This window comes from Patagioenas fasciata, chromosome 2 (assembly GCF_037038585.1).
Source record: "Patagioenas fasciata isolate bPatFas1 chromosome 2, bPatFas1.hap1, whole genome shotgun sequence".
Lineage (NCBI taxonomy): Eukaryota > Metazoa > Chordata > Aves > Columbiformes > Columbidae > Patagioenas > Patagioenas fasciata.
The window spans coordinates 13,462,327-13,477,897 of NC_092521.1; the positions used below are offsets into that span (position 1 = coordinate 13,462,327).

Here is a 15,571-nt window from a genome sequence, read left to right on the forward strand (position 1 = left end):
TCTCACTTTGTCCAAACTGTTCCCAGATTCATGCTTATATGATTTATCTTTTATTTTCTGATTAAGGATTTAGATACACATTTGAACGCCAAGTCTAAGGAGTTACTATGACTTTGCTGAGCTGTGATAACTGAACACATTCCACACAGTATAAATAAGTCTGTACATGTAGGCTCAAACATCAGTGAAAAGACGCCAGATAGTGAACTTTGCCTCAAATATATGAGGACAAACACACTAGTGTATGGTACCTCCTTGAGCAGTCATAACACCTAACGGAGCCCTACCTCAATGTTTTGCTCTTAACGGGTACAGCAAAAACACAAGCCTGATCTGCCTGTGATTTGCACTTTGTGTTTTCATTGCCAGGCAGAAACTGGCACAAACTATGAATTTACATCAGTCATCTCTGATGGACTAAGGCAGACAAGTGTCAGGGTCAAAAAGAAGGCACTACATTATGGAGCAGCCCTGTAACAAAAAAGGCAATGGCAGACCGCCATGCACAAAGCACAACTTCAAATGAAGCAAGAGGAGGTCTTTCAGAACCAAAAAAACCCCATGGATGTTCACTTGAGTACTGTACATCTCTAGAATGGGATAAGTCAGAGCCCAGATCTCAAGCAAGTAGATTTTACAGTAAAAGGATGTTCTGGAACAGACATTTTCCCACTTACCTTTGTCACCATCTTGTTCATTTGATATTTTCTTCAAGTCAATGAAGTGAGTGGCTAAGGCCACATCATTCATGCTACCTTCATCCCAGACCTGGATTTTGACTCTTCGGCATAGTGGTGGGAACATTTCCTTGAAGATAATCTGTTCGTGCCACACTGGATCTGCACAGCTCTTTTGCACTGTTGTGCGTCCCTGAAATGAAAGCCCAGCAAATTTAGCCCCAGAGGGGTGAGGTTCTACAGAATGGCAATGAGTATAACAGAAATTGTGCTTGGCAACATCTCCCCAGATATCCTGTCTTGAAAGTACTTCAGCTTTTCTATTAGCTTGTTTATTTTCCCCTCCATATCTAATAAAAGACCACATTATGTCTAAAGAATTCTCACCTGCACACAGACAAGCCTGGAATAAGATCTTATTCTTCAGAGCCCTTATGCATAAAACTTATCTGTGAAGCCAGACTTCAGCATTTCTGCTACAAACTGCACATCTCCAAATGGCTTTTGAAATATCTGGGTGGTAGTAACGCAGGGTTGTTTGTCTTATAAAAGATGAAATTCATTACAGCTGCCAGGATGCATGTACCAATGGAATTACCTTAAATGAAGCAATTTATATAGTAGAAAATATGATTACTGTGACTCGCATTCTGGGCACATGCCTGTGTTCTAGGGGTGTAGGGACTGGAGCTATTCCTCTTTGCCTGAAGGAGTTGACAGGACTGTGTCAAAGTCTGTGCAGACACAGGGCTGTGTCAGGTCTTCTGCTCTCACATTTGGTGGGGAAAATTGAGTCAGAAAACCCACTAATTATACCTCTAAACCCATATGTTACACACCATCATGCAAACTCACATCAGTGACCCATTCTTATATCTTCTTCAGCTGTCTTTTAAACCTAAAGTAGCTGCATGCATTTGACCATTATAACCCATATTAGAGATTTAATACTCTGCAATTTGGATTCACAACAAAACATGAAATCAGCACCAAAGGCCCCATTCTCATGCCTGAAACGTCTGTAAAGGGCTAAGTGGAGTTCTCCCTAAGGCTTCCTTGCACAGAGTAAGCATTGCTAGCTTACAATCATTTCCGGTCTGATTCTTTCCCTGTTAACATCACCAGTCAAGACACGCTCCCTGACATGGTGCTTCATGGGTGTACCCCAGAGGAAGAAGGCCCCTGGACCTCCTCTGCACCCCTCATACACCAAAGTCAGAAGGTCCCTCTCAGCAGCTCTCTGCAGCACCACGTTTGATGCTGAAGGAACTCCGGGAGCAATGAAGCCAGCAAACACCGAGCCAAGAGTCTACTCAAATGCTTCCTCTTCTGCTACCCATAGAGAAGCTATAGGGGTCCTGAATTACAGCAGAGTAATTAAGAAGTCAATACACAGCCCTAAAATACAGATTGAACCATCTTTACTGATTCCAGGCCTGTTTCCTTTTTTTTTCAGTCTTGGAAGACCAGAACATAGCACTTACCTACTACCACACTGTAATTCACTGTCTTGTAACTTGATGTTTCAGTGAGAAATCTACAGACTTCTCTTTCCCCTCCTGCTGTCTGACTCAAGCCTACTACTGTGAGGCTGATATTAGATCTGCTGGCATTAAGTGTTTCCATCACTTTGTTCCTGCATAATTTAAGAACTGAAAATTTTCTTTCTGATGAAAGACACATGTCTTTTACTTAATTTATGTAACTATAAGTTAAAGGATATCAGCATAATCGCCTGCCTGTAGCATACCTAATAGGAAAGAAGACCTACAGTTGTGATCAAGAGGATCCCAATTACCATTTGACCTGCAAACATGACCACCACATAGGGATCCACAAGGTCCTTACTGTCGCCTATGAATGCTTTGGTGACATTGGCCATGATGCTAGAGTTCATCTTTGGAAGTCCTTCGGCTTTGTAAATTCTCACATAAAATCTGGCCCATGGTCTTTCAGATGGAAAGCCTTTGGGGATCAAGAGGTTCCTGAAAGAAAACAGAAGCCATTTCCTTAAAATTGAAAATTCAGACAATGTCGTGATATTCTAACAAAATTGTTATCTCAAATTAGCTTGTCCCTTGAGAAGACACAAAAAAGGTATATGAATTTGTTTCTGCATCTAAATCGAAACATCTTCTGGTTACCATAAGAAAATGATACCGCATTACACAGCAAATATGTCTATGTGATATAGAACCACAAAAGCACAGAACACATAGTGAACTCTGGAAGTCGTCTGCTCCCACGCCTGCTCAAAACAGGTCTGGTTAGATTAGGTTGCTCAGGACCTTCTCCAGTAAATTCTGAATATCTCCAATGATGGAGATTCCCCACTGTCTCTGGGGCCTTGTTGTATTTGACCACCTTTGAGGTAACAAAAACTCTTTTTCAGCATCTAGAGAACAAATGTTATGAGGAGTGGCTGAGGGAAAGGAGGCTGTTTAGCCTGGAGAAAAGGAGGCTGAGGGGAGACCTTATCATTCTCCAAAACTACATTAAAGGAGGTTGTAGAGAGGGAGGGTGTTGGTCTCTTCTCCCAAATAACAAGTGATAGGACAAGAGGAAATGACTTCAAGTTGTGTAGGGGAGTTTTAAATTGGATATTAGGAAAAAGTTATTCACTGAAAATGCTGTCAAGCACTGAAACAGGCTGCCCAGGGAAGTGGTGGAGTCACCATCCCTGAAGGTGTTTAAAATACATGTAGATGTGGTGCTTAAGGACATGGTTTAGAGGTGGACTTGGCAGTGTGAAGTTAAAGGTTAGACCTGATAATCCTGAGGGTCTCTTCCAACATAAATGATTCTATGATTCTATAGCTGTTCTGAAAGTCGCTTGTTCTAATCTGTGTCCAAATCCCCTCATCCTCTACTCTTTCCAGACTCTTTTCTGAGGTGCACACTGGGCAGCTGAGTGGTTGAAGACAGCAGTAGGATCCCCCTTTGACCTGCTCCTCTTAAGGTTCAAGAAACCAACCCTCTCACACACACACACACACACACACACGTTTCCCTGTAGACCACATGCTCCAGCTCTCCATCACCTGGGTGGCTCTCTATGGACATGGTCCATTACGTCAGTACCGACCAGAAACATTGCTCCTGTAAAATTTAAAGTATGCTATCAGCATACTTTACCACCCTGAACTTCTGTATTTTACAAGGAGAATGCTAATGCATTTGAATTTATTTAAGGATATGGAGAATATCCATGCACACACAACTGACAGCAATAGCTTTTCCTCATATTTTTTCTTCTTACTTCCCTGTTTTTTGGAAACATTTAATTGGTTTCAGATCAATAAACCTTCTGTCAGAGATAATCTGGCACATAGCCACAGAGCATGGTCAACTCTTTCAACTGCAGAGAAGTGACCTAACATACCCTTCAATTTAGTTGAAAGGATTGTAAAAACTCACTTTGAACACATCAAAATTAGTTGAAAGGACTGTAAAAACTCTCTTTGAGCGCATCAGAACAGCCAGGTGTACGATACTATCCTGTTATTAACCCTGAGTTAGCAAGGAAAGGACTAGAAGGAGAGCACAGGACTTGTGAGGTACTCAATAAAAAAGGAAGCAGTAAAGAAGAAAATATTGGAGTACTTTTCAATCTGCTCCTCAGTATCAGCTGTTTTCTGTGTGGCTTGTACTGAGTCACCTTTCCCAGTCACACTGATGTCACACTTCAGGTATCCTTTGGCTCCTGTCCGAATGTCAGCAGGGTCTGTGAGAAGGGCCCACTTGTCACAAAACTGATGACCTGAAAGATGGACAAACTTAAACACATTTCTCCTCTCCTCTCCTCTCCTCTCCTCTCCTCTCCTCTCCTCTCCTCTCCTCTCCTCTCCTCTCCTCTCCTCGAAAAAAAGCATTGCCAACAAAATTAATGCTTCCAGAAGGACCATGGGCAAGTACATTATTTTATCAAATGCACCTGGAGGGTCCAAAGTGTCATGTGACCAAAAAGGCAAATAAGAGGATTGATCTATAGCTTGTCAGGAACAAGTTCATTTTTATCAGTGGTTACTGAGGTCAATGACTAAAGATCAGTGGAAAGTTGAGTGAGATTCAGCAGCTGAATTAAACTTACTGCTTTACAAGGAAAGGCCACATATTTTGATGAGAGCTGTTTGAAGATCTCAGTACTGTCTGGCAGCAGAACCCTCATTGGAAGCTGGTGTTACACTGGCAGCCAGGGAAGGAAGGAAGGAAGGAAGGAAGGAAGGAAGGAAGGAAGGAAGGAAGGAAGGAAGGAAGGAAGGAAGGAAGGAAGGAAGGAAGGAAGGAAGGAAGGAAGGAAGGAAGGAAGGAAGGAAGGAAGGAAGGAAGGAAGGAAGGAAGGAAGGAAGGAAGGAAGGAAGGAAGGAAGGAAGGAAGGAAGGAAGGAAGGAAGGAAGGAAGGAAGGAAGGAAGGAAGGAAGGAAGGAAGGAAGGAAGGAAGGAAGGAGGGAGGGAGGGAGGGAGGGAGGGAGGGAGGGAGGGAGGGAGGGAGGGAGGAAGGAAGGAAGGAAGGAAGGAAGGAAGGAAGGAAGGAAGGAAGGAAGGAAGGAAGGAAGGAAGGAAGGAAGGAAGGAAGGAAGGAAGGAAGGAAGGAAGGAAGGAAGGAAGGAAGGAAGGAAGGAGGGAGGGAAGGAAGGAAGGAAGCTCCATCTTTCCAGTGGTAAAATGCACAAAACCATTCTCCCACAACAGCCCTTGCTGCAGCCCTGTTTGAGCAACTGTCCTTGAGCAAGGTCCTTAAACCTTACATTAAGTCCTTGGCCATCACTTTGGGTGTGTAAAGGAGTGGGAGGGAGACATCAGTATGTGTCAGGGATATGATCAACCCTCAGACATCACCCTCCTGTAGAAATGTGAGCAGGAAATAAAGCACAGAATTCAGAGACTAAGGCAATCTGAGTTTGGACATAGACTGCTCACTTCAGTCAGGCAATTTCTCTCTACTGACTCTTGCAGGAGCCCTGAAGAGAGGGTGGCCTGAACGACTCTACACTTCCACTGTAACTTGGTGAGATCTATAGCAAGTGGTCTAAATATGTTTGTTCCTAAAGACTGAGAAGAGACTGGGTCCTTGAGGAATTATGGAAGAGAGAAAGATAGAAGTGGATGGTTGTAAAAACAGTCCAAAAAGAGGTTGGTGAGTTTTTCTCAGCTTCATATTTCAGAAAGCACAAGACAGCTCTGATGAGGGCAGGTCAACTGGACCCATGGTTGCCTCTTCGTCATCTCCTTCTTCTCTTTCCCACTACAGTCTGCTCCTCCTCACATCTAGTGCGCTCCTTACTGTTCTTTCCATACTCCATCCAGCTCTCCCTCCCCTGCTTCTACCCCAACACACGCAGCAGAGTTTTGAATGCTCTGTAACAAATGAGTGGAGTTGGGTTTTGTAGAGTATTCAGCTGCCCACTCTGACCCCTTAAAGAAAAGTCATCCTTGATAAGTGTTTCCCACCAATGAGCAGATTCTAAAGGTGCTTTCGGTGTTGAACTTTTTTCCAAAAATTTGGCTGGTGCTCTGGTATCCAAATAGGAAAACAACCCTTCCAAAACTTTGTTAAGTTTATCTCTTGGCATAAATAACAAGTATCTAAGTAGAAAAGCAGCACATCTCTCTCTCCTTTTCTTCCCTGCCTCACATCTCATTTAACAGGCAAAAAGGGCAGAAAAATGCATCACTTACCTGGCTGAGCATACACCGTCCCCAGATCTACTTTAAAGGAGCCTATCAGCACACTACCGATCAGTTTATTATGCATAACCTGTTAGAAAAAGATAGGTTAAAGAATGTCACCATCTTTCTTCCCATTCAGCACAAGAAAGAGCAATCCAAACAAAGATCACATTTGGTTCAGAGGTAATAAACAGCGACATGAAGCATCACCCAAAATTGGGTGTGCATAATCACAGCAGGTACTGCAAGCATCTGAAATCTGCTCTTCACCCAATATTCTTCCAATTTAGAAACAAATGTATTTGCATCCAAGTGGATTTACACAGGTTCATCTCAGGTTCCAGACTTATAAAGAGCAGGAATCAGACAGACGTGTCTTCAGAGCAGATGCTGTTGTATTACTTATCCTGGTAGTTTTAAATAAATCACAATGAATATAAACACACAGGACATAACTGTTTTCACAACAGGCTGTGGAAATCATAACACTTTATGTGAAATAACTGAATTGTCATAAGAACTGAACACACCCAGAGGAGAACAACTGTTTCTTTGCCACATTTCAATGTGCATTTACATCAAGAGGCTCGATTCTGAATTACCCCTCACAATATTAATGAAATCAGATAAGTGATACAGATATAAATAAGATGGCAAGCAAGCCCCAGTGAGTCTATGTCCTTATTCTTCCTGACAAGTAATTAATTTAATTTAATTCAAATTTAAGTAATTTTCTTTTGTCACAATTCCTGAATCTATATGCTTCTGTGTCTGGCTTTCAAATACATGCATGTTCTTCACTTCACAGGCAATGCAGAGGCTAGTGACGTATTCCAAGGGAAGACTGGCTCTCAAACTGTATTTCTCAAAAAACATGTCTCACCCTATTTCTGAATAGCTGAAAAAGATGAAACCCACTGCCTATTTATAGGAAAGTTTCTGAAAATAGGCTAAATTGCCTGGAAAACCTTGACCAAACTGCAAAGGAAAACTAAGCCTCTGGGATTCGAGTCCACACAAACTAAATCTAAATGTTGGAGCTAAACAACCAAACCTCTGAGAGCATTTTAAAAATCTGGAAGACATCAGACCCTGGCTCTGGAACTACACATCCTAGATATGGGTAAAAGACCTCTGTGATTTTGTATTGGATTTGTCATGTGACTTCATTTTGTGAGCTTTTCTTCAAGACCAGGAGAAATATATTCCAAAGTAAAGGTCACTGGCACTTCCATCAAGATCTACCAGAAAATTCAGACAGTTGTTAGTTGCTACATAACAAATTTCCCCATTAAAGGCCTGGGGCCACTGTCCCCCTATGATTTAGGGATCACACTCAGTTTTTCATAGTAATTCCTCACTTTAACAATGGAAGAGCTTCTAGGGCTGAAAAATCAGAAGTGGACAAAGGAGCACTTTTATTTTACTATTAAACCTTATAAATTAAGCAACCTTCATGTGGGAAAGAAGCCAGAGTGAAGCCAACACTTCATGCACTGGTGCTGCTCTTCCTCAATCCCTGATGCTGCCAGGTCCCATCATAGCACTGGACCCTTGCAGTTGCACATGGGCACATGGGGGTGTGGAAGATGCCATGAAAACTGGTGGGTTTCACCCTGAATCCAGGCAAAATTACAGCTTTGGAGGAACTACATGGAAATAGGAACTTGCTCAAATCAGCTGATCCAACATGGGATGGATCAAAGCGGAAAGAAGGCTGTAGCCTTCCTGTAGCCAAAAAAAAAGGGGTTTCTTTAAGTCCCAGAAACAAAAGGAGGCTATGTGGTGAGTCCAAGTTGGTGTTGTCTCATTGTTCTTTGCATTTTCCCTCCATGGCGTGACAGCCTGTTCAGAGTGTTAGATGAGTAAACCATCACTTCTGCGTCCATCAGATTGGCTGTGTGAAATGTGCTGCCCTTGGGTAAACACACCCTGCACCCACTGAAACGATGAGGGTTTCCACCTTTGTGTTTTTAACTGCTGAAGAACTAACTCACTGCTGCTGTTAAAATCTCTGCATCTTTCTTGGTGCTTTTTTTGTAAGTGTATTTTTTTCTCAACCACAAAGTGGTTGAGCATGAACATGAAGATTATAGCAAACACCTCTTCTCTGAGAGGAAGCATCACATCTGCATTGTACTTAGTTAAAGGTTTGTGTCTTTCCACACTTGATTGACTCTGTAGACGACTGATAAATTTTCTTCAGATATTCTGATTAAGGACAAACTGGTCAGCCTCACCTCTGTCCCTGTGATAGTAATGGAACAGCTTGTCCTTGGTGCCATCTCAAGGCATATCAAGGATAAGAGGGTTATTAGGGGCAGTCAGCATGGCTTTACCAAGGGTAATTCATGCTTGACCAACCTCATAGCCTTTTATGAGAATGTAACAAGGTGGATGGATGATGGCAGAGCGGTGGATGTGGTCTACCTTGACTTCAGTAAAGCCTTTGACACAGTCCCTCACAGTATCCTCACAGCTAAATTGAGGAGGTGTGGTCTAGACAATAGAGCAGTGAGGTGGGTTGCAAACTGGCTTAAAGAGAACAGCCAGAGCGTGGTGGTCAATGGTGCGGAGTCCAGTTGGAGGCCAGTATCTAGTGGAGTGCCTCAGGGGTCAGTACTGGGGCAAATATTATTCAATATATTCATTAACGATTTGGACGAGGGAATAGAGTGTACTATCAGCAAGTTTGCTGATGACACCGAGCTGGGAGGAGTGGCTGACACACCAGAAGGCTGTGCTGCCATCCAGCGGGACCTGGACAGGCTGGAGAGTTGGGCGGGGAATAACCTGATGGAATTTAACAAGGGAAAGTGTAGAGTCCTGCATCTGGGCAGGAACAACCCCAGGTTCCAGTATAGGTTGGGAAATTACATATTAGAGAGCAGTGTAGGGGAAAGGGACCTGAGGGTCCTGGTGGACAACAGGATGACCATGAGCCAGCACTGTGCCCTTGTGGCCAGGAAGGCCAATGGCATCCCGGAGCGTAATAGAAGGGAGGTGATTAGTAGATAGAGAGAGGTTCTCCTTCCCCTCTACTCTGCCCTGATGAGACTGCATCTGGAATATTGTGTCCAGTTCTGGGCCCCTCAGTTCAAGAAGGACAGGGAACTGCTGGAGAGAGTCCAGCACAGGGCAACAAAGATGATTAAGGGAGTGGAGCATCTCCCTTATGAGGAAAGGCTGAGGGAGCTGGGTCTGTTTAGTTTGGAGAAGAGGAGACTGAGGGGTGACCTTGTTAATGTTTACAAATATATAAAGGGTGAGTGCCATGAGGATGGAGCCAGGCTCTTCGCGGTGGTAAACAATGATAGGACAAGGGGTAACGGGATCAAGCTGGAACACAAGAGGTTCCACTTAAATTTGAGAAAGAACTTCTTCTCAGTGAGGGTGACAGACACTGGACCAGGCTGCCCAGGGAGGCTGTGGAGTCTCCTACTCTGGAGACATTCAAAACCCACCTGGACACCTTCCTGTGCGACCTCACCTAGGCGTTCCTGCTCCAGCAGGGGATTGGACTGGATGATCTTTTGAGGTCCCTTCCAATCCCAAACACACTGTGATACTGTGATACTGTGAAACATGAACACTGTTAAACTGGGGAGTATTTCAGTACTGGAGATGCAGGTTTAACATGAAAGCACCATCACATTTTTACTACAGTGTTACTACAAGATTGTTGGAATGCAATGGAAATATTAATGAAGGAAAAAAAATCTATTCATTAGCAGGTGCCAAGATATAGAAAAGCTCGGTTTCCCCTCAAATGCAGGGTTTGAATACAGCTAGACTAGCTACTGAATTGATGCACAATGACATCAATCTTTTTTTAATTTTCTTTGAGCTTCCATATGCAGATGAGTTCATTTTCACAGATTAGGCAAACTCAGTTCATGAATGATTGCTGGTAATGGAGGCTGCCAATCTTTGTTTCTCCTTCAGTGAGATTCATGCTAAGCAAATGCTGCAAAACTTTCCATCCCTCAGTGTTTCCTTCACTCCCAGTACACGTATTTCCTCACTTAATTATTTCTAGTCCCCTGATATATTGCATTCTCCAAAACTATGTTGCATGGTGATGAATCTCTGTTTTCCATAGCATATTTGAGCATTGCACTGGGTTAGTTTGTGGTTTGGGGTTTTTTTTAAGTAATTTTTATCTAGAAGACCTATGATTTCTTAGTGTTTGACTGTCACCAGCTATAAATCAAATAAGTTTGCTGAGCTTAACAAAACTATGCAGATTTACACTATGTAGTCCCCCTCCAACACACTCAGAAAGCTGGCACTATCCCCTCCACCACTGGATATATGGAATCATTACCAAAAGAATGTGAGATTGGAAAGACTAGCCATATCTTATGGAAAAATAACTGTACATCCCCAAGCAGTAGTAGCTCACAAGAGTCGATGCCTCAGCACTGTACTGATACTAACCATGGGGGAACCATACAATGTGATTTAAGTCATAACAGTCAGATGATATCTACTCCCACAAGAGACGAGCCAGTGTCAGCCTGTAGTAAACTCTGTCCTCAAGGATAAGTGAAGGTCATATCTGCAGATACCTTTTATAGGTATGAATTTCACATATTTGAGCTGTGCATGTGATACAGTGGATTTTAACTGGAGCTTAGGATTCAGACTGTCAACTTACTACCAGCATTGAAAACCTAGTTGTCCAGCTGAGTGTGTGTAAATAAACATTTTTTACTTCTGTAGCTAGGAAAAGTCACTTTACTAGCAGCTCAGCAAAGCAAGTACACAGTGAACATCTCCAGGAGGTTTTACACAGATGTTTTCTTACTGCTCTTGACCAGTGCCTAGCTCTGTCAAGCACAACCAGCACATATCTTTTCCTGGTGTACGTTTTTGAAATGGACAAAACACTTCAGGAAAAAAAGAACCTTTCCTGTGGTAACAACTCCCTGCTCAGTTCTCTGGTCAATTGGTGGGACCTTTGGCAGTAGAAAAGCAAAAACAGCTCATGAAGGTATTTCGTGGTATTTGGAAGTGTTGAAAATACAGAACAGTCCAGAGTCTCATGAAATTTTCCTTAATTCCTTAGCAGCTCTGTTACATGCGGTGAGGAACCTAAGGAGCCTCAGGTAAGATAATTAGCATGACTCCATAGACTTGGCATCCCAAATCGCAAATCATTATCTAAGGCCCTGAGTCAGAGAGCATGTGTGTCTTCCATCAGGCCTGTTCTAAGATGTCACATAACTTTGCTGGGACTTTACTTGCAGCAAGCAGTGGCCGCAGCACTGAACACTTGGAGCCCACTCCCATGCTATTATAGTAGCAACCAGCTGCTGACACACAGGGACAGCCCAAGAGCCGCTACTGAGGATGAGGTACCTGGATATTTTAGTTAGAAACAGTCATATCTGAGGAACTGAGATAAGCCAGAAGTTTTAACTAAGCCATTTGAAACAAGTAGCAGCTTGAAAATTAGGGTGAAGAGGACAATGCTGACAAGTGTTAACTAAGCTGAAGTTTCTCCTTCTACCTTGCAGGTTGCCAAACCAGCAATGATTGTCCCTGAAAATGCACACTTAATCTTCTTGTAGGGTTATATTCCTTTAAATCATTGCCGGCTGCATTTCCTCCTTTTCCTTGCCCCTATCATTTCTCTTTCTTATACTTCATGCTGACTTTATAGCACTCCTGGTACCTAAAAGTATTTCTCTTTTTAATTACATTAAGAAGAATCATTTGAAGTTGAAGTGACATAAACAGCAATGACCTTTACTTACTGTGCTGAGCTTTCCCAGGTACTTACAGAGATGTTGATTATTTTGTCGAACAGGAACACCTGCGGTCCAACAAAGTCAAACACAAAGTACTGTGGGAAAAATGGAAAAGCAGATTCAAAATCGCCCTTGTGTTAGTAGTCAGTGCTATCAGCAACATGGTTTATCGTTTTAGGTTACTACACAGAGCCCCTGTGAGACACTGGTGATGGCAACCTTTCCCTGCTCCCTGGCTTGTGGCTGCCATGGTTCAGGCTTGTTTGCTACTCTTCTCTGTGCATGGTTGCACAGTGCTGACCTCTGCAAATAAAATAATAAATGTCAAAAAAAAAAATGTCAAGGAAAGGCTGAAACAGTCCAATGGTAGAAAAGGGAAGTTTGGGACAGTTTAGACAAAGCTCCCAAAAGATTCATTTGGAAAAGTGTAGAGGCAGCGGTAGTCAGGTAGGATGCAGTGGAGGGGGATGGGATGGATAGAGCTTGAAAAAGGAAAGAGCAAATCGAGATAAACCCAAGGCTGTTGTTTCTGGCACTTCGCAAAGCTTGAAACTCAGCTCCTCCTCAAGAAGGCCAATGGCATCCTGGGCTGTATTAGAAGAGGGGGTGGTTAGTACATTGAGAGAGGTTCTCCTCACCCTCTACTCTGCCCTGGTGAGACCACATCTGGAATATTGTGTCCAGTTCTGGGCCCCTCAGTTCAAGAAGGACAGGGAACTGCTGGAGAGAGTCCAGCGCAGGGCAACAAAGATGATTAAGGGAGTGGAGCATCTCCCTTATGAGGAAAGGCTGAGGGAGCTGGAGGAGACTGAGGGGTGATCTCATTAATGTTTATAAATACGTAAAGGGTGGGTGTCACGAGGATGGAGCCAGGCTCTTCTCAGTGACAACCAATGATAGGACAAGGGGTAATGGGTACAAACTGGAACACAAGAGATTCCACTTAAATATGAAAGGAAACTTCTTCCCAGTGAGGGTAACAGAACACTAGAACAGGCTGCCCAGGGAGGTTGTGGAGTCTCCTTCTCTGCAGACATTCAAAACCCGCCTGGACGCCTTCCTGTGTAACCTCATCTGGGTGTTCCTGCTCCGGCAGGGGGATTGGACCAGATGATCTTTCGAGGTCACTTCCAATCCCTAACATTCTGTTATTCTGTGTTCCTGAGACTTCCTTGCTCAGACATGTCGGTGCTACCAACTTAGTTCATCCCCATTCAAGCTATCAAGTAGGACAAACCATAACCATTAAAGAAATTGTCTTCTTCAAGAGAGAGCACCTACCTCATTGTAGAAAGGGGCATTTGTGCCTTCCTTTACTGTTGTTTGCTTCTTCTCATCACCTATCTCGATGATCACCACTGGGTCAATGTTCTCACCCACCAGCTGCCTGGCCTCAATGATGGTGATGGCAATCTGTGGGGCACAAGGACACCATGTACATGCCTGCGTTCAGGTGCGGCCTGCCTGTGGATTTCACAGGCACATAAGGGCAGTCACCCCCTCCTCACCTGGTAGTTCTGGGATTTCATCTCCTCTTTATGAATTCTGGTCACCAGCTTTGCCCTGTTTAAATGACAAAACAGGTTGTCAGGCATCTCGCGGCAAGAGCTGGTACATGGACACATGCTGGAAAGACTTATGGTCACTAAGACAGCATTATTTATGGCAGGTAGCTTTGTCGTGAATTGTTGGGATTGATTTCACCAGCAATCACTTAAGCACCATCAGACACATGATAAGCACCACAGCTTGTACCAGAATAATTCCAGCTTTTATACAGAGCAGCACCCAGCATGTCTGTTAACTTTTCCTATTGCTTCTCATGCAACATCCTGCTTTATTCTGCACCAGTGCAGTCTCGCTTGGAGCACTGTGTGCAGTTCTGGGTGCCACAGGATAAAAAAGATATTAAGAAGATACTAAGGGTGTCCAAAAGAGGGCTACAAATTTGGGGAAAGATTTGGAAAGGAAGCCAAACTCACTTGGTTTGTTCAGCTTGGAGGAGACTAGAGGAGACCTCATCATGGTCTACAGCTTCCTCACAAGGGGAGGAGGGAGGGAAGGCACCAAACTCTTCTCTTTAGTGACCAGCGACAGGACCCGAGGGAACGGCAGGAAGATGTGCCAGGGGAGATTTATGTGAGATGTTAGGGAAAGGTTCTTCATCCAGAGGGTGCTGGAGCACTGGAACAGGCTCCCCAGGGAGGTGTCACAGCCCCAAGCCTGACAGTGTTCAAGAAGAGACTGGACAACAGCCTCAGACACATGGTGTGAACTGTGGTGTTGTCCTGTGCAGGAACAGGAGTTTGACTCAATGATCCTTGTCAGTCCCTTCCAACTCAGGACATTCTGTGATTCCATTGTATGATTCTAACATGAAAAGAGGATGAGAGGTTCTTATCCAGTTCACATGGAAGATTTTTATGTGATTACTCCTTGGATATTATGGGATTTCATACCTAGATTTTAATGACACACCACTTGGATCTCAGTCTCATATACTGGGTAACAGGGAAAAGTTTTGCATCCACACAGACCAGTGCAGCCACCTGCCAGGCATAGGCATTATTGCTCTCATTGATTCCATCAAACCTGATTCCATTCCTGCCTTGTATGAGCAAAACAACTGCACAAACTCTTGGCTATAGAAATTGCTTTCCCCTTTGTCTCATTTTCATTAGCAGCAGAGTTGAGGTTCTCAGGATCCATTTCCATCTCTCCCTGCAGTGGATAGCATCTGGTGACAATCTGTCTTGAGCTGATAATATTTTGCTGACAAGTACCTGTCATGTGGGAGAACAGGAGTGAAGGGATCTCTGCTGTCAGCAAATGGATTTCCTGTCAGATGCATTGCCCTAGGGCAATCCCATTCCTGAGAAGGATGGAAAGGTATTTGGGGGGATATTAGGTAAGGTATGCCAAGAAGCACCTTTTCCTCTTTGGGCTTAAGGATCCAAAAATATTGGACAGTTCATCGCTGCTCATTAGATCTTCCTCTCCCTCTTCTTGTCTTCCTAGAGTGTCATGGTGAAGATTTGCACTGTCATCATGATCACCTGGTGAATAAAACAATCAAAAAATTAAAACCCACCTCTGATTTCTACTAGCAAAAAGCTAATTTGGAGCAGAGCAGTGAATTCATCAGCATGAACTGAATATTTTATTTATTTTGGTATCACATTTAGAGATACAGTTGTAGTTTGTATTGAGCAGCACTGATTGCAACAGCATCTCACTTGCTGTGCAAAATCATGTACTATATAAATGATGGCTGTAGCCTCTCTCTTCACACCATGTGCACCCACAACAGGCACATGTATACCAGTCCCATTTGACTGCCCCATTTCTCATCTGATAGAAAGACAGTGGGACAAATTATTGCTCAGTTTTGCACGTATTACTTTGCAGTCTGCCATCCATGGTTTGTCATAGCAGTCTGACACACTCCAGCCCCTTCCAAACGACCAA

General features: G+C 43.5%; 1 protein-coding gene across 3 annotated transcripts in view; it reads right to left on the bottom strand.

Annotated features, from left to right (window-relative positions):
• Positions 1-15,571, bottom strand: part of FER1L6 (fer-1 like family member 6) — a 73,722-nt gene that overhangs the window by 54,553 nt on the left and 3,598 nt on the right. For all 3 annotated transcript variants that reach the window (XM_065831418.1, XM_065831416.1, XM_065831415.1), the window contains exons 2-9: positions 15,033-15,159; positions 13,612-13,666; positions 13,385-13,516; positions 12,136-12,198; positions 6,357-6,435; positions 4,281-4,437; positions 2,476-2,662; positions 678-870 (exon numbers count right to left, since the gene is read on the bottom strand). In XM_065831418.1, the coding sequence (XP_065687490.1) occupies positions 678-870; positions 2,476-2,662; positions 4,281-4,437; positions 6,357-6,435; positions 12,136-12,198; positions 13,385-13,516; positions 13,612-13,666; positions 15,033-15,159 (993 nt within the window). The remainder of the gene's footprint in view (positions 1-677; positions 871-2,475; positions 2,663-4,280; positions 4,438-6,356; positions 6,436-12,135; positions 12,199-13,384; positions 13,517-13,611; positions 13,667-15,032; positions 15,160-15,571) is intronic.